At 35.3% G+C, this 24,431-nt stretch overlaps 1 protein-coding gene across 1 annotated transcript in view; it reads right to left on the reverse strand.

Annotated features, from left to right (window-relative positions):
- GRM5 (glutamate metabotropic receptor 5) overlaps positions 1 to 24,431 on the reverse strand; it is a 620,904-nt gene that overhangs the window by 189,520 nt on the left and 406,953 nt on the right. The window contains exon 3 of the mRNA XM_044668936.1: positions 3,672 to 3,907. Within this exon, the coding sequence (XP_044524871.1) occupies positions 3,672 to 3,907 (236 nt within the window). The remainder of the gene's footprint in view (positions 1 to 3,671; positions 3,908 to 24,431) is intronic.

Raw genomic sequence — 24,431 nt, forward strand, 5'->3', positions numbered from 1 at the left:
CTGTGAAGAAAATGACAGTATTGTGTAAGAGGTATGGTTAATTCTAGTTATCTGTAGCTGACTGTAGGAGGAAGGTTTCTAGTCTGTTAAGCCAATGTTACCTTAGCTAGTTTTAAAAGAGATCTGAGCATCTGGGACACCACTAACATTCTGCAAGCTGTCATAATCTTGTCAGGAGGTGGGCGACAGGTAGAGTTCATGTCAAGGGAGGCAATGAGTGAATGACACTGGCTGTCAAGGTTATGATTTTAAAAGAAATAGTAGTTTTAAGAAATTTGTCCAAAATAGACAGGGATATAATTATTAGATAATAGTTTTAATTTTTCTATAACTTTCTGGGTATTTTAGATATTTTAAATTTGATTTCACTTGTTTTCATAGTTTTGAAAATATTTTAGATTCATAAGGAAGCACTTTAAACTTTTAAAAAATAAAATAGTATCTGGACTATATATCCAGATGTTTCTAATTCACTAAAAAGTTAAATATATATCTGTACACACACATACACACACATATATGCATAGATATAGATGTAGATAGATAGAAAGATGTTTAATAGTCATATTTTCTGCTTCAAAAATACCCTAAAATACTTTCAATGACTAGGCACAGCTTCCCTAAATACTAAATCCTACCAGTGACTGAGGACAGGTGAAAATGAGTTACTAATACTTTCAACAATTTCTCTGAAGGTTGAGCCCCAAATGAATAAATCTCTCAAAACAATTAAAAAAATTCAAGGGCTTCCATAGAAGTAGTCAGTACTAAAATGGCAAAAATTAAGATAATTTTTAGCTCCGGAACTATGGTTCTGTTATAACAGAGGACTAGCCAATGAAGGCCTAGGCTTTGTATCATACACAAGTGTTCTTCATCTGGTTCCAAGCCAACATGTGGAACTTTGGAGAGTCAGTATTTAGCCATGATGATTCAGGATTAGTACTATATGATGATGAAAAGTCTTGTAATTGTCTTTATAGCCCAAAGAGTTGTGAAGACACAAATTGCTGAGATAGAACTTTGTATTTAATAGGTTGGAATGGATGACCTTTTACTTTTTTTTCCAGTGAAGAAAACCGATGTGAGTTACTAGGCAGAGGGAGCATCAAAATGCATTTCCCCAAAGGTCCTCCATGTCTTTGTGCCTGAATGGAATCTGTTTCTTTTATATGTTTTATACTTATTCTTTTCTGATCTTGATTGACTGGATTTCTAAAGATATAATTGCCCAGATTATGACTTTTTTTTTTACTGTTCTTCATTTTTAACCTATTTTGAATTGTCCAGTATTTATCACAGTTTCCATTGAGCATTTGGGAGGGCTTTTTACTTGCCATCTCCCCTCCTACCTCTACAGTCACTTGTCCCAGAACAGATCTTTCTCTGTCCTATTACTTTAGAAGAGAGAGTTGAGCTTTTTGTTGTGTTTTTTTTCCTCCTCACCAGTAGGTCTTGATATTTTCAACTTTAGAAGAACTAAAAGATTTTTTTCTCTCATGACAGTTCTTTTGGCAGGTCCCAATGTAAACAAAATAGGTCATGAGCAAAACTGTCTGCTTTCTCACCTAATGGAGTACCAAGACTGTGTATTGAAGGAATCATATTTGAAGAGATAGCAAAAGCTGTTATAAAGTTGGCACCAGGAAAAGGTAACAAGGAGTCTAATGTTTCTCCATTATAGTAAGGAAACATTAGACATTAGTTAAGAGTACGAGTGTATAAATCAGTGCAATAACAAAGCATTTTTAAGCAGACTTTTACAATGGTTCTTTCAAAATGACTGTAATATATTCAGTTCTAGATAAAAGATTTCTTCCATCTGCTTTATCACATTTGTCTTCTAAGGTCACAAGTAAGCTAAGCTCACTTTATGGTGAACTTATAAGGTTAAAAGAGCCATAAGAACACCTCTCAGTAGCTAAGGCCCATAGTAGCAGCAGTAGAAACCAATGAAAAATCATCATATCTAAGTAAGGGAGCATTTTATTCAAAGTGAACTTAGTAGGGATTCTTGAAGGGAAAAAAATAAAGAATTCTAGGGCCAGTGTCCAAAATATACTTTGGCCGCATGCATTAGTATGCATATGCCTCATTACATTATACTTTAAATTTGAGCCCATTCTCCCCAGGGACTTTTCATGTATGTATGTAGGAGGATAATGTTCCTGCTAATAGAGTCTCTTAATAGGTTTTGGGGGCTTAAGACATTGTATGGGGGCTTAAGAATGATAGGACCCCTGACAGGAAAAGTAGTCTCCCATCCTTTGTGTTCTCCACTTACTAGTAAAAGTAAGAACTGAGCAAGTGACCTAAGAGGTGGAACTGCATTATGATCATTTGATACTGTTATCTCTTTGAGGTAGATGCTCTTACTTGAAGACTATAAGCTTCTTGAGGCCAAGGAATGTTTTGCATTTTTGCATACCTAGCTTCTAGCACAGTATTGAATGCCTAATAAATATTCATTGACTTGAATTAAATTCATTAAGACAGCAACCCATCCATGTGTTCTCATCCTGTGAAGTTCTTGGCCATATGATTATATCCAAACATACATGCTCCAGAGAGATCTACTCATTGGATCAGCAGCCTCCCTCCAATCTTTTTATATTTTGTGGATATCAATGTAGTTCTTGGATAGTCATTGTGTCATACCTTTCTTTTGATAGGTGAATAGTTCTATCTCTTTTTCTTATCCTACATTTCCTTGAAGATATCTCTTATATTACATATAGGTCATCAGCCCATAAAAAGTACCATGTAAATGCAAATAATTCTTATCAATAGCTATCAAATGCTATAGAAAATGTTACATTATGGATATTCTCACAACCCACTTCTGATTTGGTTACAAAAACAGAATGGCAGGTATAGTTGATGAACTTGTAGCTCAGGTTCTGGCACTTGGTTGGCAATTATTCATTCATTCATTTCTGCAATCTCCCCTACTACAAAGATTACTAGATCATCAGACCATCATTCTAATCAACTCAATAATCTAATATAAAATAGTTCTGCCAATGCAAAATGTCAGTCATGGCTACTTATGCACAGATTTAGATAGCCATATATTAGATCACACCTCAAAAGCCTTCTGGTCTAATATTGAAGTCTATGATGATGGATGAGTATTAGTCTTCCCTGCCTTCTAAAAGCAACAGCTTCAGTCATACTGGTTACAGCCTCCTTAGCAGAATTCCCTTTAGTTAATTTAAAGCTGTGAAGCTTTTTCTTCCTACCCCTTACCATTGTGTTTAGTTTAATTTCTTGTGTGTTTTGTGTTTAATTTAAATTTATTTATTTGTTACATTAAAATACCCAGGTAACTCCCTCCCACAACCCCCCCATTAGAGAATGCATTATTTGACACTACATATATATATATATATATGTATACATATATATATATAGTATATATAAACTATGTCACTTATTTCTATTTATGAATTCTTTCTCAGCATTTCTAAAAACATTTCCAATATCAACAATTTTACATGTCTTCTGAAGCTAATATCCATACAATTCTGGCAGTAACAGAATTGACCATTTACAAAATATTCATCAACTGGAGTAAATTGCAGATACATTTCCCTAAGATAAGACGAAGTCATTTCAATCAAGACTTTCATTTTCCTCTCTTTAAAAAAAAACAATCGGTTTCTGCTTACTGTTGCAAGTGGTATTGTATTTGCTGTTTTCCTGTGAAAACCCTTTTAGTCGGCACTGGAAACGATGCTGCCAAAATTCTTGAAACCAAGGGTTTCGTAGGTTGGTTTCTGGTCGGAGTTTCAGGTAATAATCATCAAACCACTTTACATCAGGAGACTGGAGCTTGATTGTGATTCCACCAACAGCTTCACGTTGGTATCCTTCTGTCACATCATACCTATCAGCCCAACCATCACTGTGGGAGATACAAATTAGAAGCAATTCATGACTTTAGAGAAATAAATACAATCTATTTAAGTACATTCCCTTGCATCTCTTAAAATTCCTGAACAGTGCAAAGTTAAAATGAGGTACAATACAACCAAGATTTTCTTCTAACTTGCAAAGACTTCCATGATGATTTTTGACATAAGACTTTGGAGTAAAACTAGTAAAAGCTAACATTTATGTAGCACTTTAAGGTTTGTAAAATGTTTTACATTTCCTCCAAAATGGGGGCAAAAATGGAATAACTGAGAGAATGAAGAAAATCTTAAAGTTTAGAAGCATTGAGTCAGACAGCAAATAGATGAGGTGTAGCAAAGGAATAATTCATTATTCCTCATTTTAGGAAGTCCTTTTCTGTTTTCATTGTGTCCTTATGAAATTTCCCTTAGCTATAGCTTCTACTGGACTTTTAGGTTCAGTTCCTTCCTGGAATCCATAGTCAGCACTCTTTCTCTCATCAGGGATTACATTCCCCAGAGCTGTTTTCTCCTTTAAATAGCTATTTTTCAGTCTCTATATTTGTATTTGTATGTCTATGTTTATTCCTGTCTGTTCTGTGTGTCCTTGGTATATCTCTCACTGATCCTGAAAGGATATTTGTCTTCTATAGTTAGTTTCTTTGATATCACAGTCAATAAAGCAGAATGATAATAAGAACATGGCACTTCCTTTTGGTTAAGCTGACCTCTTTTTGCCTTGTGGTACAGGTACAAGGATTTGACTCCTCCAAGTACTCCTTGGTCTGGTGTCCTTTACTTACTGAATCCTTCCTCACTGGATTGTGACTTCTGAAATTTATCTACTATTAAAATCACCCAGAAGGATGACCATTCTATTTGATTAGCCAATCATATTTGTCCTTTCTTGTCCCAAAGAGATTATCACCTCTTAATGAGGTCCCAAGGTACAAAACATCTTATTTACATGTTTTATCATTCCCTTAAAGTGATTACATTACATTAACTGAAGCAGGTTATGAAATCCCATTCCTTACAAAAGTAAAACATGAGTCTTACTTTCATTGAACATGTAGTTATGAAATGCAATTAAATGTTTTGCAGGCTCTACCAACCTTCTGAGACTTCAAGAATCAGTCTGCAGAGACTTTGTCTGCTTTCCAAGTTAAGATTAGGAGCAATCACCAGAATAAGGTGATAATATTGATGAAATTTTGGGCAAGTAGAGACAAATGTCACTACATGTGATATTTGTGAATTGACAGATTATTTAAAAAGTGGAATACATTCAATAGTATAAATATGAAAGAGGAAATAGAAAGCTTCCTATAAGGCTTCTTAATCAAGGATACAAGCTGTAGAACATCACCTACAATTAATTAACTTTCCAAAATTAACAAGGCAAAATATTGGCCATTTATACCATCTTTAATACTTAACCGAATCTGTGTAAACAAGACGTCAGGTGAAATAACCCCATGGGGCCCAATTATTTTATAAAAGAACTCTCAGAAAAAAAAAATTATGTTGTTTGGAGGCCAAAAAATTTTAAATCATTTTTATAGAGATGTGAGACTATTGTCTCCTACAGTCATTGTAGGACTGGGCAGAACAGCTTAGATATGTTACCACATAGAATTTTGTAGATATTACATACCAAATCATCAAAAAGGACCCTTTACCCATTATCAAGAGGTAGACTGGAATGGATGGGGCTAGGAATCTTGGACCAAACACAAAGACCAATAAATACAATTATATTTCAGAAGGAAAATGGGAAGAGAAGTTCTTTTCATTCCAGAAATACACTAAAATATCATTTAAGTTCCAGAGAGAATTGATGATGATCAAATGAATTTGTACACTGTATCACAAAACATAAAATAAAATTTAAGATTACATTGTCCATTGGAGGGGAAAATATAATTCATCTCACAGAGGAAGAGAGCAGTGGAAATTCCTGAGTACTTTGTGGCCTGGGAGAAGGCAATCTATGAGAAGGAAATGTAGCCTAAACTTTGAGGAGATATACTCCCTTCCTACCCCAAAGTCTCTTTCTGAAAAGGCTAGAAACCTCAGTGGGAAACAACACTAAATTAATTGGAATTGGGTTAAAAGTTTAAAAAGCTTCAAATTTTTTCCAGCTCCTGTCTTTTCTCCAGTGCTTTCCTTTTGAAGTAGTATTTTAAAGGGGCTGCTTATAAGTTAATAGTTTATACAAAATAATCAGTCAGAAAGCCTTTATTAAGCACCTGCAATATGCTTAGTAGAGAAGACACAAAAAAGAAGATGAAATATATCTTGCTCTGTTATTTTAAAAATCTGTGTGAAAAGGCAACTTGGGGAAGTAGGAGGAAGCCTGACAATATATATGGAGCTGCCCACAAAGTCAGGAAGACCAGGGATCAAATTCTATTTCTGGCATAGACTGTCCCTGTGACCCTTGAAGGTTCATTTAATTCTCATCATTCATTCTGCTGGCCTCCCCTTAAATGGCTCTGTTAGTTAGATAAACCCTAATATTCAGCTTGGTTCCAGGGTGTAAGCTCCTGTTTATATCCTAAGGTCAAGTGCTTGCTTTAGATACTATCCTCAGGCAACCAACTGCACCATATTCTTGACCATTGATAACACCCCTACCACTTCCACTCTACTCCATTTGATAACAGTAATGAAATTAATTGATCTTTTTCTTATAACTTGTTCTACCCTGACCATCACTTCTCCCTATGTATACCTCCCACTATTAGAATGTAAGCACCATGAAGGCTAAAACTGTTTTTCTTTTGTGTTTGTATCCTATTTTGTACCAGAGCTGACTTCATTGGAGAAAGGCTGGATATTAATTATATCAGGCAACATAGATTTTAGGGCTCGACTTTGTCATTACATATCAATGACTTCAGCAAATTGATTCATCCATGATCTTATCAATATTGGAACTCCTTCCAAAGGGGCAGATCTAACATACCCATGGCTTGCCATCCTTTGCAAATCTTATTTTTGTCTTCCTGAAAAACCTTTATGGCTATTTACCTATAATGTGTTTTGGGCCTTCCTCTACATGGTACTGTGAATAGAATGTGAATTCAAATCCATTCTCTGGTGCTTATCAGCTGTGTGACTCTGGTCAATCACTTCACATCATCAGTTTCTTCATATAAATAATTACAATTTTTTCCTTAGCTTTGTAAGGACAAAATGAAATATTTTTAAAATGTTTTGTAAATCTTAAAGCACTATATAAATCCTCGTTAATCACTAATGAATTATCTTCTGCCATTATTTCCTGCCAATTATCAATGCCAAAGGAGCACAAAGATTGCCCACTTGTCAAAACTTTTTTTTTTTTTGCTACATAATTGGATGACTCTCTTTTTCTGGTCATATACTTCCCAGTGATATTCTTTAGGTATTAATGACATCATTACTAAATATCATTGGTTGAGAAAACTTCTTGTGGTGTATAGCTCTCTATGTTCATGGCTTGTTCATAGGAAGAATAGAGAGGCTTTTAAAGCAGTTTTCTTTGTCTTAACAATTCTTCATTAGATTGGTTCACTCTCTGCCAGCCCCCTGATGTTCCTTTTCAGTCTCAAAAAGTTTTATTTTAAACTGGCAGGTTAAAATGAAGACTGATTATTGCATTCATGCTCTTCCTTCTCTTTGGATATGCTTGTTATACCACTGTTAGGGGAATATGATTCTCATTAGGATTCTGGACATTTCATTGGCACCATGCAAATGAGGTAGGCACGTTATTTATCATGAAGAGAGTCCCTTCTTCATGAGAGTTGGATATGAAATGACTCTGTTTATTAATTCTAGTTCATTCTTATGTAATACTATTATTAGGAATATTATATAAGAAATGTAGGCCTGTAATGGGCCCAATTTGCCCTTCACAATTCATTCATTGATTTTAATGGGATTTTTACATATACAAAGAGTGTCTTGATAAACTCTTCTTGCAAGTAATATTCTCTCAAAAGAAAGTATCAGCACCTCAGGGTGCTAATTTAACCATCTCTCATCATATTCTCCTTTCCTAATATGTCTCTTCCCTACATTCACACATTAGAATTTTTTAACACTATGAAATCAGTAAGAGACATAATTGGACATAATAGATATAAAGCTGGCCATGGATTTAGGAAAACTTGGGCTCCTGTCTTGCCTCTGACACATAATGATTATGAAGCTGTCACTCAATTCTCTATTTCCCTAGACAATAGGAGAGGATGTATTGATCATCATTATTGGAGGAAACTTCCATGCAATAAATTCCAATGATGAAACCAATGGTATAAGCCAAAATAATAACACTACCACAACCACCATCAACCACAAAAACAAAAAGACATCAATATATTTAAATTGGGAAAGAGACCTGGAAATCCTTTTTATTTCATCCCATGAATTTAAGCACATGGAAGTTACAGAGAAAGCCTTATTGTGACAGACCAAGGATAGGTAAACTACTACCTATATCCCAAATCTGGAAAGGCAAATTTGTTCTGCCTGTTTTTGTACAGGAAGTCAAAGAATTTTTCTATAATTTTAAATGAAGCTTTATTGTATTTAAATTATAAAAATTCTTCTTAAGGCTGTACAAAAACAGGTGACCTGGGGTGAAGTTTGCTCACTGCTGACATAGAACACAATGTTATCATTTGACGGCCTTAAGTAGGCAAGGCCGTTATGGTGTAATCATCTCTGTTTTTATTTTTCTAATTAATTAATTAATTGATTGACTAATTATTTTTTTAGCATCTCTGTTTTTTAAAACATTTTTGAGGGCTATGGGCCAAAAGAAATCAAAAAGAATATTTGTCTAAATGGACAGACCATAAAGTTTAAATTAAATACATTCCTTATCAGTTTATATTCATATGAATTAGCCTAGAGAGGATGACTCTAAGATAGCAATCAAGTAGCAATGAAATAATATTTTAATTTTTTTAAACCCTTACCTTCCACCTTAGGACTGATACTATGTGCTGGTTCTCAGGCAGAAGAATGGTAAGGGCTAGGCAATGGGGGTTAAGTGACTTGTGCAAGGTCACACCACTAGGAAATGTTTGAGTCCAGATTTGAACCCAGGACCTCCCATCTGTAGGCCTGGCTCTCAATCCACTGAGCCACCTAGCTGCCCCCTGAAATAATATTTTCAAAAGATTTTACCTTAAATTTAGTGCTTTAAGGTGAAAAAGTACTTTCATATAATTAATTCATTTGATACAATAATCCTATGGAAGCTAGGTAGAGCAATGGATTGGGCATATGAAGATGTGTTAAAATCCAGTCTCAGACACAAACTCTTTAGCCTTGGACAAATTACTTCATATCTTTTTCTCCATTTTTCTTATCTGTAAAATAGGACAATAATAGCACTTCTCCAATTGTTGAGTGGACCAAATGAGATAATATTTGTAAAGTGTTTAGCATAGTATTTGTCATGTAGTAGGTACTATATAAATATTATTATTATTATTATTATTATTATTACTATTTTTAGCAGAAGCAGCAGCAGCAGCAGCAGCAGTAGTAGTAGTAGTAGTAGTAGTAGTAGTAGTAGTAGTAGTAGTAGTAGTAGTAGTAGTAGTAGTAGTTAGGCTATATAATTATTCTCTGAAGGGACCACATACTTTTATAAAGCAAAGTGCCTAGAGTGTGTTTTCTAAGAATGAACAAATGATTTATGGGATGGTGCAGAGCCAGGGTATTGAATGTCACATTAGGGCATATGAAAGAAGGTAATGCAAAAAAACCTGGAAAGATACATGATAGTGTCCAATACTGCAGAGCATTGAAAAAGGATGAAGATTAAAGAAAGATAATCAATTAAGAATTTGTTGTTAATTTTGGAGAGAACAGTTGAGTGGTGAGTTCTAAAGTCAGATTGTAAAAGGTTGAGGAATAAATGAGTAGAGAGGAAAGAGAGAAAAGGAGGAAGATAGATTTTTCCAGGAGTTTGGATATGGAAGTCAGTAGAAATATAGGGTGACTGTTTGAAGGGATAGTAGGTTGTAGTGAAAATTTTTATTTATGAATGGGAGAGAATTGGTCATTTTTTAAGCAGTTGAAAAGGAGTCAATGTGTAAGCAGACATGGAAAACTAGGCAAAGAGAAAGGATTATGGAAGAGGAATGTCCCTAAAGGAAAGAAGAGGTGAGGAGATGAAGATTACAAGAAATGTGTTTGACAGGAGCAAGAAAGGCCAACTCTTCTTAGACACTGAAATAAAGGTGGCTGGAGTGAAGAATGATATTAGTAGACTACCTTTACTATTTCTGGTTTAAAAAATACTCTCAGACTTAAAGGATAAAGATAACTGACTTAAAATCATGAGCATAAATTAAAAAGATATGTAGTAACTACTAAAGACTATTCTGATGAGCAGAAATAAGAATAAGTCATTTTATTATAGAAAACACTTTCTGCTCCATCCACCCTTTATATTTAGTTGTCCCAAGTGTAGAAAACATTTAGCATGACTTGCCAATTTTACTGCCCTGAAATTAATTTCCCCCCATTTAATCTCTAATTCTTATGTTATCTCAAAATTCATCTAATTTCATCATTTTTATACTTAAAAATTTTATTTTTATTCCTTCCATGTCATTTTAAGCCTTGATTTCTGCCTAACCTCTGCCTAGTATTTTTGCAGAAACTAACCAGTTAGTTCTATTTCTGTGACCCTTGCATCCCATCACTCTTCTTTTTTTGTTCAATCTATGTTTTTATAAAATGAAGAATCGCTGTTGGCACTCATGAAATGACAAACAGCAATAAGAGAACACTATAGGCAATTACGTCCTTATTATGTAAATGCCATCTGTGATTATGGAAATTTATAGTTAGTATTTTTACCATCTATTGTATTAATCCACTGGCACGTGAAGCAGATTAATTATGCTAATAGTTATTGAGTGAGCACAGAAGGTATAGCATATAATAAAAATCTCTATCTAAATCAGGTCTTGCAACAATGTAGATGCCTCCACAGGTATTTACTGAAGGGAAAGCAAAGTTTTTAGAATGTTACAAAAGAACAGCATGATAACATTCAATGTAAAAGTGGGTGCCTAAACGAATTTTAAATTATTCTCCATCTGAATCCTTATTGATAGAATGAAACATTTTCCCTTATTTATTTTTTAATGGTTGCCATGGAAAATAACAAGATCCACATTGTTTATCAGTACTAGCTGGTACCGAATTCAAGGAGGATGGTCTCTTTAAGGTTTGCACCTTGTAAGAGACAGTCATTTGTACTGCAAAATGTGAGACTAAGTCATCCATGAGTTACTATCCTAAGCATGAGATGTAACTGCAATTTTAGTGACTGTTGAGGAGATTTTAAGAAACAATAAAACATTATTCAGTAAGAAGAGCTGATAGTGGATTAGAATTTGCCTTCAAATCTTACTTCTGTCATTGACTACAGGAACAAGTCACTTAGTCTCTCTAGGTCTCTCCTTCCTTTTTTTATAAAATGAAGGAATTGAAATAGATGACTTTGGAAGCCCCTCGTATAGGTCCAAATGCATAATCCTTAGTATATATTAAATAGTTTCCTAGTTCTCCTGCCCCCATATACATACACACAATGACTTTTGCTCTCTTGTAATAATTCTAAAATTTGTAAAAGGTCTCATGCAGGGGATAAGAGGACCATCATAAATCTGAATGAGAAGTCAGGGACACTTGCTAGACCATACAGACCCAAGACCCATGTGTGCTGTGTATGGTAACCCACAAGGTTAATCAGAAACCATGCCAGGACCGCCGCCATCCCCAAGCAATTTTTAACATCTTTCCTATCAAATGTGATGCCCAAAGATCTTGAGGGGCTCTTTAAATGGAGTATAAGATAATAAATACTCTAGAAAAAGGATTGTGAGGTTAAATTACAAAAGAGCTAACATCAAACAATTATAATGCCATCTTTCTCCAGGGAAGCTGACTGCCCCTCTGTTCCAGCAGTACTACACAGGCTCCAGAGAGCCTTTTCCTTCTGGGAACCTTGAACCACAAACAACATATGGTAGGTGGGGGTAGCAGGACAAAGACAGCTGCATCATATAAATAAATTTCAGTTTGTAATAAGCCATAGTAGCTCATTGATAATTCTATGCCCTGAGCTATATATAGAACGGTAATATAATTACATCTTACAGCCAACAATATTTTCAGTTCCTGAAGATTAGGACATTAAGATCTAGACTGCAGTTTTAACCAACTAGATCAAAATCATTTCTTTTTACTGATAAAGGCATGAGAACAGTACCTGCATCTTTTCAACTTACCTTTTCCATTCATTATTAAAAAGGAAAATACTACTACGGTATGCAGTAGTTTTAATTATTTTGGAAGGGTAAATTGACTGTCATTTTCCAGAATGACTCTTTCCCCATTTTCTACCTGATGCCATTAAGGTTAATGAGTGCATTCATTAGGCTGCAGCCCAGTGTTTTTTTGAAAAATCTGTTCACAGCCCACATAATTATCATGGAAACTGCTGTTCTTCCCACATGTAATTACCATTCTGCCAAATCTCTAACTGATAGCATTTTAACAGATATTTTGGGACTTTTTTTGTAAGAGTGGGAGTTTACTGACTGCTTACATATTTTTATATAATATTTCTTTAAATGGTGTAGGTCTTAGAAACTCTAAATATAAAAATTTAAAGCATCTGAGGATATAATCTCTAACTGAAGTCATTTTTGTCTGTGTATTCCTTAGAAAACACCAATGAATTGTTTAATTCAAATGCTTGGGGTGGAGTAGAATAGGTTACAGACTAAAACTGTGGTCTTGGATTTTATCTTGATTATCTTGGATTCATTTGTAACTTGCAGTAGCTAGGTGGCACCATAGTGCACAGAGCACCTGTCCTGGAGTGAGGAAGATCTGAGTTTAATTATAGACTCAAAAACTTATTAACTGGGTGATACTGGGCAAGTCACTGGATCACTGTCTACCTGAAGTTCTTCAACTGCAAAAGAGGAATAATATTATTATTATTATTGTTGTTATAAGTAACATAATGCTTACTATGTGTCATGCTTTTTTTTCTTGGTATAGGTATAAATAACTACAGAGCAATTGATTCTTGATGTTGGTGTAGAATGACGCCTATGTGTAACTCCCCAAATGTAAACCATGCCTAAGTCTCTAACCCTTTAAAAATATTGTGAAAATTTTCCCATTTCCTGACCTTTCCATTTTATCATGCTTGCCGTTCACCATAATTGCTCAAAGATTACTCACAGTGATTCTGTAGTAGTTATTTCACTACTAGTATATATATATACTTACATATGGATATTATGTATAATTACATATATATGCACATGGAGACATAAATAAATGAAAAGCAACTAGGTCCTTTTTTCTATCTCTCCACTTGTCTTGGACTTTAATTCCCTCTTAACCACATTTGTTCTACTAGGGATTTATTTGGGTATCATTCTCTTTTATAGAGTTATTCAGAACAGAATAGGATTAAGTAGTGCTTCCTTTTTGTCACTAATATTATAATAGTTAATATTTATATAATGCTTTAAGGTTTTCAAAGCATTCACACATAATATCTTATTTAATTTGATCCTCACAATCTTTTGCGATAGGAGCTATTTTATTCTATATGACATTTGAGAGAACTAAGGTAGAATTAAATGATTTGCCCAGGGTTATATAGCAATTGTCTGAGACAAGATTCATCCTCAGATTTTTCTACCTCTAAGACCACCATTTTATTGTACCATCTAGCTGCCCCTACCATTATAACATCTATCTAAAGTTGTGAACTTATCCTTGGAGTAAAAGAATCTGGATTTTAATGCTAATTCAGCTAATCTGTAGGTAACATTGCTAAATCACTTAAACTCTCTGTCCTGATTTCCTCATTTGCAAGATGAAGGGATTGGAATTGAGGACTCTAGAATCTCTTTCTGTCTTAAAAATATATGATCCTATGATCCTTCTTTATTATTTTCCTTGCTCTAAAAACAGCTAAAATCATTCCACATGTATTATATCCCTTAACCTTAACTTTAAGGTCTAATATGAATGCTTGATCATGGCATAGAGATCACTCTGTATTCACAGAGGCCAGACCAATGCAACTACAATCTTTGTTAGATCCAAAGAAGATGGAAAGCATTTGAGGATGAGCCTGACAATCATTATGTTGTATTCTTTCATGCTAGTTCATTCAGAAAGTAAAGTTTTGGGGATAACAGGATGAGCGATCAGAAGTTTGCAAATTATTGAAAGATAGCTCAGGATTGGATTAGTCCCTCTCCCTGCTGGATTTAATTTGTATTCCCTGGAGAAGCCTGGAATCAGCTTGGTCCCTAAGGATGTTTTAAAACAGCTGCAAGCAATAAACTCTGCTGACCTCATCTATTTCACACATTAACTCTGGGGAGGGGAAGGTTAGCACAAGCAATCTCAAACGCCACATGAGGTACCTCTGTAAAAAACTTTTCCTGCACTTGCTTAACCAACTGAAGATTTATTTTCCTTAATGGACTTCTCTTTAGGGACCAGATACTCCAGAGATTAATAAACCTATGGGTGACTCATACCTTACTGCCAATTGTTTAATGAGATTTAAAATTAGCCAAGATCTGGAGGATGGAGATTTTGATTAGAAATTGGGTTGGAAGATTTACTCTAAGCAGCCATGAAATGAAAAGATACTTGCTCCTTGGATGGAAAGCTATGGCAAATTTGGGAAGCATACTAAAAAGCAGAGATATCACCTTGCTGACAAAGCTTCATATTGTTAAAGCTATGGTTTTTCCAGTAGTAATGAATAGCTGTGAGAGTTAAATTTTAAGGAAAGCTGAGCACTGCAGAATTAACATTTTAAAATTGTGATGCTGAAGAAGACTTTTGAGAATTCTTTGGACAACAAGATGATCAAATCAGCTGATACTTAAATGAATGCAAACTATTCTCTGGAATAACACATTTTTAAAGCTAAAGCTTAAATATTTTGACCACATGAGAGAAAAGGACTCAGTAGAGAAGATTCTGATGCTGGGAGATACTGAAGGGAAAAATAGAAAAGGACAGCAGAAGATAAGATGGATAGATAGTATCATGGAAGGAAAGAATATGAACTTGCACAGTGTTGGGGAGATAATGGAAATTAGAAGGTCCTGAAAACAGTCAGACATAACTGTATGAACAAACAACAAAATTTTATTTCAAAGTCATGGGGAAGGGATTCTAGGTTGGCCTTTTTTTTGTTATCTATACATTTCAAAGCACTTTGGTGATCTTCCATTTAAGAACTTGGACTCTGCCCCACCCCACTCAGACATGTAAGCTTTCAGTTGTCTAGTCAAGAATCAGACCTTCAATTGCAAGCCATTTCTTTTTTATTTAGAATATTTTTCCATGGCTACATGATTCATGATCCTCCCTACCTTGCTTTCCCCTTCCTCCTCCCAAAGCCAACAAGCAGTCCCACTGGGTTATACATGTATCATTGTTCAAAACATATTTCCATGTTATTCATATTTGCAGTAGAGTGATTCCTTAACATCAAAATCCTAATCACATCCCTATCATGCTACGTGGTTGATCATATATTTTTCTAACGCATTTCTGGTCCCACAGTTCTTTCTCTGGATATGGATAGTGTTCTTTCTCCTAAGTTTCTCTGGATTGTCTTGGGTCATTGCATTGCTACCGGTAGAAAAGTCCATTACATTCAATTTTACCATAGTGCATCAATCACCGTGTACAATGTTCACCTGATTCTGCTCCTTTCGTTCTGTATCACTTCCTGGAGGTCGTTCCAGTTTATATGGAATTCCTCCAGTTCTTTATTCCTTTCAGCACAATAATACTCCATCACCAACATATACCATAATTTATTCATCCATTCCCCAATGAATACTCCCTCATTTTCCAATTTTTCACTACCACAAAGAATTCATCTATGAATATTTTTGTACAAGTCTTTTTCCTTATTATCTCTTTGGGGTACAAACCCAGCAATGGTATGGCTAAGTCAAAGGACAGGCAGTCTTTTAAAGCCCTTGGCGCATAGTTCCAAATTGCCCTCCAGAATGGTTAGACCAATTCACAACTCCACCAGCAGTGTATTAGTGTCCCAGTTTTGCCACATCCCCTCCAACATTTATTGCTTTCCTTTGCTGTCATATTGGCCAATCTTCTATGTGTGAGGTGGTACCTCAGAGTTGTTTTAAATTTGCATTTCTCTAATCAGGAGGGATTTAGAACACTTTTTCATGTGCTTATTTATAGTTTTGGTTTCATCCTGTGAAAACTGCCTATTCATATTGCTTGACCATTTGTCAATTGGGGGAATGGCTCATTGCAAGTAATTTCTAAACCATACTGTAGTAATATACTTCCCAATCCTTTTCCTCAACTTTGTGTTGTCTTCCTTTTTTATAATGCAATAAGATCCTTGAGGGCATATGTGGTCTTTACATCCCAGTATTTAGCTACATGGCAATCAATGGATTTGTTTTCATTTATTCATTATTTTTTCATTCATTCATCTATTGATGAACAGAGTGAAGGTCCTGTCTTATTTTTTTAGCTTAAAGAAGAAGAGGCTAAATTAAGGAAATAAAGTAGAGGGAGAAGAACAAGAGGAGGCATGTAGCCTAGGGTAGCCCCCACACCTTAATTTACTTTTCTTTCTCTCCCTTTTTGATTATTTCAATTCCATAAACATCTGTTAGATGCCTATTACTTATGGAGAGGAATATGACATAACAACTTGAGGCATAGTCTGCATTCAGAAGACTTGTGTTCAGTGTCCCAGGCAAGTTCTTAAAAGACTACAAACTGCAGAAGAGTTTCTGACCAGCACCTGCATTGGTGAAGTCAGCTTCTTTAATAGGAGCTCCTTATTCTATGACAGGGGTCGGCAACCTTTTTGGCCATGAGAGCCATAAATGCCACATTTTTTAAAATGTAATTTTGTGAGAACCGTACAGTGCTCACAGTGCGTGCTCCTGTAACAGTGCCTGAAAAAAAATTGACTTTATGGCTCCTGCAGAAAGAGCCATATCTGGCCCTCAAAAGAGCCAGATATGGCTTGAGAGCCATACATTGCCGACCCCTGTTCTGTGAGATCATAAGTCTAAAAAAAGGTGTAGGAAAAGACAGCATCTCTCAGTTATATAGATAACCCAAAGAGAAGCAGACCATTTTTCAATGGAAATAAATATATAATTCTGGAAAAAAGTTTGGTAGTTGAAGATCATAGCTTTTCACTTAGCTTTTCCTTTTTTAAAAAAAATTTTTAAACCCTTAACTTCTGTGTCTTGGCTCACAGGTGGAAGAGTGGTAAGGGTGGGCAATGGGGGTCAAGTGACTTGCCTAGGGTCACACAGCTGGGAAGTGTCTGAGGCCAGATTTGAACCTAGGACCTCCTGTCTGTAGGCCTGACTCTCAATCCACTGAGCTACCCAGCTGCCCCCTTAGCTTTTCCTTTAACTGCCAACCAAAGAAGATAGCAGGAGAAAGGTTCCCTTCAGTTCTCTACACAAAGTTTCTTTGTGTTTTGCATGGGTGCATATGGAGAGGGAGTTAGTACATGTGTGCATGTGTGTGTATACTATACGTGTGTGTGCACAAATTCCTATGTAAGTGTATTTATGAATAAATTTAATCTGATAATTGTAGGACAGATTACACATCCCCTGTTTTCAGTGGCACCAGAAATTTAAGTGGAGATATGCTTATTAACAAATAATTCAGGTAATAATAGAAAAAAATAAAATAAAAGATAAAACAGATAATAAAAAGAGAGAGAGATATACTTAGGACCAAATTGTGAATAGGTGAAGAGAATAGATAAGTTCCCTGAGGAAGCAGGCATAAAGGAAGAAGGGTGAGCAGCTGTGCATAGTCATATTTGAAAGTTAAATCAGGAAGCCAGCAAAGCAGGGAGCATGTACAGAGACACAAGGCTTAGTCCCATCTTGTTTACACCTCTGATTTTTTAAAAGCTTCTCTTCACATCTGTGGATAATTACAAAAAAGGCCTTAGACAAGGAATCAGAGTTGTCAAAGTATCCCACTTTTCAGAGGGTCTGTCAGCAATGTACTCTGTTTAATTTACTCCCTTACATATGACTATAATATTCTTGTTAAATTTTGTTTAGCCAATCTGGTATTTTTCTTTCAATTAAATAGACATGATGGTTTCATTACTATGGGTTCCATCCTGCCTCTGCTACTTAGCTGTGTGAATTTGGATATGATACTGAGGCTTTTATTCAACATTAGTTTCCTCATCTTTAAAATGGGGATAATTATTATTATTATTATATAACCTTCCTCTAGGATTGATGCGAAATTGAGATAATGTCTTTAGAACATGTTTTACACTCTATAAACCACCATCTATTGCAGCATCAACACTGCCATTGCCACTATCATTGTAATTATCTTTACTGTCATTATAATTTTTGAAAATATATGAATTCTAGGGAGCATCTTCTTTGGATCACTAAGAATACCAAATGACTTGTATACAAAACACAACTCAACAGAAGACTGAGACCAGATACAGCGAGGGTGCCATTAAAAAGGAAGCACTTTTGTTCTTCACACACTGAGTCAGGACCCAGAAGGAGGTGACATTTTATGCCCAGACTTTGGTTGAGTTATGAGGCAGAGGGAGCAGTCAGGCAGTAACAGGGCCAGCACATGGAACTTGGGCTAGAATTCAAAGTAATTTGGATTTGAAGGAATGAAAATAATCACACCTGATTACTTAACTACTTGAAAAAAGCCTTGAAAGCTGCAAAGCTGCAGTTAGGGTAATGAGATGATTACAAGTTGTCCTGTAAATTGCTCCATCATAATAAATATCTTAATGTCTCTATTGTTATGCATATGGTGAATTCAAATTCTTTTAATCTAAGTTAATTTCCAGCAAAGTCAATTAAAATATGGCCCATTTGTGTATGAGAGCAGAAAATACATTAAGATTATGCTTAGGTATGGTAGTGAGTGTTATTATCTGGCTTAATGTCAAATATCACTGTAAGTAGATAAATGTAATCACCAGTTGATAGTGAAGTGAATGCATCTTTGCTTTGATTATTGTATAGTAATATATATAATAATAATGATAACCAGCATTTTATAGTATCTGATGGTTGCTCTGCATGAACTTTCTGATTAGCTCTTCAAAATAAACCTTGCAGGTAGGTACTATTATTTTAATGCTGTATTTTGATTTCAATTCATCTTCAAGTCTCCAAATCCAGAACTCTGTTCAATATGCTACATAACTATATGTCAACATTCATGCATATATGCCAGTTTTATTTTAGAGTCTAATCTCAGGGACACTAGTGAGGTTATATTAGCTCAATGGGATCTTTGTTCCCACTTCTTCAGAAAACTTACATACATTATGAAAACACTGTTTAGAATTTGGATAAGTTTTCATTATTAGATGAGCATGAATTCTCCTTGACTTTTCAAGTTATAGAAATAAAGATCAATCAAATAGATAGGATTTCAGGTTTTCTTCTACAAGATAACAATATCCAACATCCCCTTTCTCCATTTCAATGACTCCTTGAGTCCAAGTCAGGTTCTCAGGCAGAACCAGTTGCTTTATTTTACCTACTCCCCTTTTCTGTAAAACAAAGTAAGATCTTACCTCACAGTTATCTGTATTCCATATATGAGCTTCTCATCTTCCAATTTTTGTCATATCTGTTGATGTTTATGTCATTATACTCTTACTAGATTTTAACTTCCTTGATGGTAAGTGTCTTATATTGATTTGTATCTTCTCACATACATTTAAGAAGGGGATAGATGTACATTTGTGTGAGAGAACAAATTTTTATGAGAATAAATATTAGAAGGATGAGCAAATAATTCATGTAGAAGAATAAACAGCTTTGAAGGAAATAAAAGATTCTCTGATTTAGAGGTATGGGGTGGCTGCAATTCAGTAATAAAGGAAAGTCAAAAGAAAAGTATATAAATGAGAAGTGGAGGTTTTTTGGATTGTACTACAGCAAATGGAAAGGGAAATAATATTAATTTGGAAAGCTTAATTGGGACAGACTATGAAGGGCCTTAAAATAGAGACATTTTTAGTTGACTGTGGAGGTTAATAGAGAACCATTGCAGTTTATTAAGTAGAGGAGTAACATGGTCAGAATTGTACTGGAGAAAAATCACATTAAACATGATGGAGTAGAAAAAGGAGAGATTGAAACAAGAAGACCAATAAGCAACTAGAATAATGCCTGGAATATGAATATATGATTACTAATTCAATTCACCACAATATGTATTTATTGATCTAGGTCATGGAAATTCAAAGAAAAATGACAAGACCCTCCCTTTAAGGGACTTAGATTCTAATATAGGCACCTAATAAATACACAGATAAGTAAATGCAATTTAACTGGAAGAAAGAGAGAGAACTAATTAGCTTAGGGGTAGGTCAGGAAAGACTTCCCTTAGGAAGTGGCATATGAGTTGAGCCTTGAAAGAAGCTAAGAATTTTGGAGACAAAGAGGGAGTGCACCATAGGTATAAGGGACATCTCATTCAAATCACAAAGATAGGATATGAAAAGTCAAGGTCATAAGTGTGTAGGAGAAAAATTAAACATTTATTAAATGCCTACTATATGTCAAGCATTGTGCTAAGAATTTTACAAAGGTTTCATGGATCCTCATAATTGTTATAGAAAAAGAGGAAAAGTTAAAGTGTGTAAGTTTGCAGAGGGCAGCAGAGTGCAGGATTCAGGAATTCTGAGAGAGAGCTGCTACTGTTGGAGAGAGACACTTGGGCCTTGAGGGCTGTGGGTTTTCTCTCTGAGGCTCTGACCTGAGGAGATTGGCTATTTCCTTGTGTCACTTTACTGCCTTATCTTCCCATCCTACCCTCTGCTCTGTTATCCTGATTTCCTGTGTCTGTGTTTGATATCTGCTGAGTTCCTGTGGTGATCTGAGACATCTGACATCATATTGTGAGACCTGGCCAAGATTCTATGGATCTTGGTGCATCTTTGGGCCCTGTCAGACTTATACACAGACCCTTTCCTTAAAATCATCAGAAGTGGGGTTTAGTGTTAGCTTAGACAAGTACAGGAATTTGGGTAAGATAGAGAGGAGTTGAGTAGGAAAATCACTCAGAAGATAAGTCTGTGAAGAGATATTTAGATCTGGGGAGGTGTAGGTAGTTAACATTAGAGTAAGTTTATCCAAATCCCTTCTAACCTTTCCTTTATTAATTAAACCAACTGCTATTTCATATTTTAGTGGTCTGTGTATATCATCTCAGTGTCTGGCTCTGCCTGCCAGGGCTTGGGTGAGCTTCCCAAAACAGTTTACTCTTCTGTTACTGGTCCTAATACAACATCTAACACATTCCCTAAACCCACCAGTATTTCACAATGAACCTATAAGATAGGTGCTATTATGATCCCCATTTTACATTTTAAGAAACTGAGACAGACAGAAGCTAAGGGATTACTTAACTTCTTCAGTGAACTACAATTAGACAGCAGCACTTAAAGGGGAGTGATGTCAAATTTATGTAGAAAAATATCCAGGAATCTAGACAATGAACAACTTGAAACAAAAGTTAAGCTTTTTCAGTAGAGAGAGACAATGAAATTTTCTCATCAAGGGAGTAACATAGTCAGACATGGTCAAAGATGATTTTGGAAACTGTGTGAAAATTACTTTAAGGAAGGAGATAATAGAAGCAGGTTCATCAATTTGGGGCATACTGTAATTGTCCATACAAGGTGCACTGAGGGTCTGAACAATGGTGGTTCACTCCACCATGTGAGTGGAGAGAAGTTAATTGATCCAAGATAAATTCATAAGATCATAGATGTAGAGATAGAAAGAACCTAAGAAGCATTTGAATCTAACCTATTTTCCAGGGAGGAAACTGAGACCTAGGGGAGGGAAATAATTTGTCTAACATCATACAAATAGTAAACATCAGTAGCAGGACTGGAAACTAAGTCCTTTGACAGTCTCCTGTATTGCATCCTATGTTGTAGGGGTAGAATTTTATTGGGTTTGCCAACTGATTAGATAAAAGAGTTGGGTTGGGGATAAGAAAGAGTGAAGAATAGACACCGTTGTCTTGAAAATTCTTGTGACTGGAATGATGAACTAAACAGAAATACAGTAAGGGTAACTTTTCAGTTGGATGATTAGTATCAACAGTTTTCTAACCTCCCTCCTATTTCATTGGCATTGTCTTAATTCTATGGTACATCTAAAATGAATGTCACATCAACAGAAAGTCGAATAGTCTCAATATTTCCTAGCTTCTCTTATTTAAACTTGCACTCAAAGCCATACCACAGAAATGAATTGGAGGAAATAGGGGTACTTTGCTTGGAGAAGACCCCTATGAATTATCTAAAAGAGTATTATGTAAATAAACAATTAGGTTTGTTTTATTTGGCCCTGTGAGTCATCATTGGACAGAACTGAGATTAATGGGTAACAAGTGCAAGGGGATTGTTTTTCAGTTAATGAAGGGAAGATTTTTCCAATAGAGCAATCCCAAAATGGAATGGATTATAATGAGGAATAGTGAAAAATGGTTGGATATTGTCAGAGTGATTTGTGATTAGGAAAAAAATGGACTGGTCACACGGCAAGAGTAAGGCATGATCAATGAATTCCTACATCATTGGTATCTACATAATATTAAGACAATTAAATGAAGGTTTTTGAAGTTTGCTTTCTAAGTGGTGTGTGGCAGATTTATGGGAGGACATGGGCAAAAGTTATACAGGCTATGCAAACAACAGTGTATTGCTATTTTTAACTTCAAATAGAATAGTCCCATCATTGAAATTGCTAAACCAATGACATATTTGGCAGAAATATCTATATCTATATATCAAAATATCTACATATTTATATTATGTAGGTTTTGGTGAAACATATAGATACATGAATACATGTATCTCTATATAAAGACATTTGCTGACATTTATACGGAATTTTAAAATTGAAAAATGCTTTTACACATACTATTCCATTTAATCCTTACAATAACCTTATCATATAGATGTTAAAATATCTCCCATTTTCTGAATGAGAAAAAATAGACTCAGAAAGGTTAAATGACTTGCGAAAGGTGACGCAATTAGTTAATATTTGTGATGACTCTGTCTAGCATTGTCTCTGCTATTTCCACTATTTTCCACTTCTGTTTCCTCTCTGATTTTCCCTACTTCTCTCACTTTTATTCTGTCTCTCTATTTCTGTCTCCATATCTTTTTTTCACTCTGGATCCCTCTCTGCTCCCACATGTATATATGTATATTTAAAGGGAGAATCTCTGTGCATTTGTGTGCTTTGCTGAGGTCTTATGAGCAATTTTTAAGTCAGGCAGGTAAAGCAAAGCAGTTTTCTCGCCTGTTTGCTTAGTCCATTAGCTAAATCATCCAAATTAAAGCCAGAAGGTATTTTTCTTTCTCAGGTATTTTCTTCTCATGGAAACAAAGAAGCAAAAAAGTCTAGTTCTATAGTAAAGAAAAATGGCACATACTTAAAACATGACCTAATTCACAATTTCTGTTTACTTTTAGTTTTCAGCCATAGCAGATGATTAGTTTTAAGAAGAGAAGGAGAATTCTGAAAGTGAGCACTGACATTTCTCTAAGACCTTTAAGGTTTGTGAAGTACTTTTCTTTTAACTATCTCAGAAAGTATGTGGTATAAATATATTCCTATTTGCCAAGAATAAGAATTGTAGAGACTGCCAATCAATGTTGCCCATTTAAAAGAATCACAGAGATGTTGGGCCACTGTCCAGGAGAATGGAGATATGTGAACTGTACAGTTTAAGCAGAGCTCATCTTGTGTTGAATTACAGTTGCCTTGAAGAAGAGGTTTTTCTTGGCTTTTAAGTCAATAAGCAGAAGTGGGAAAGAGAGAACAAAAGTATATGCCTATGTAAAACAGAGAAGAGAAAGACAGAAGACATGTGGCAGAGGAGTGATATGGAGCCAGGACCTGGAGCTAGGTCAAAGGAGCAGTTAGTAGGAGTAATGTTCACTCAACAGCTTTTCTCCCTGCAGACCCAAAGAACAGAGTAGATTCTGGCTTCCTACTCCATTGTAGATGATGCTGTGTTTAAATGTTTACTTTCATTTCTTTATTAAACTACATTCCTATTCAATTTAATAGACATTAACATTGCTTTTCATCTCAGCTCATTGTCTGAGAGTAAATGAAGGGAAATCTAGGCCAAAGGTGAAGATATGCCCCTGGCTTACTCTGACACAGAGGCTGATTAAATTAGAGAACAAGTTTTCTTCAGAAATTTGGCAACTTGCTGAGAATATTTTAGAGCATATGCTTTAGATTCTCTTTGAACCCAGTGAGAGCAAATTTTTAAGAGTTGTGCCAGTAGCAGATTGAAGAGACAGAGAATGGCACATTTGTCCCTGAGTTCACTTTCCATAGTTTAGCACTATATATCTTTACTGTGATAGTTCCCTAC

This window comes from Gracilinanus agilis, chromosome 3, assembly GCF_016433145.1.
Source record: "Gracilinanus agilis isolate LMUSP501 chromosome 3, AgileGrace, whole genome shotgun sequence".
Taxonomy (NCBI): domain Eukaryota; kingdom Metazoa; phylum Chordata; class Mammalia; order Didelphimorphia; family Didelphidae; genus Gracilinanus; species Gracilinanus agilis.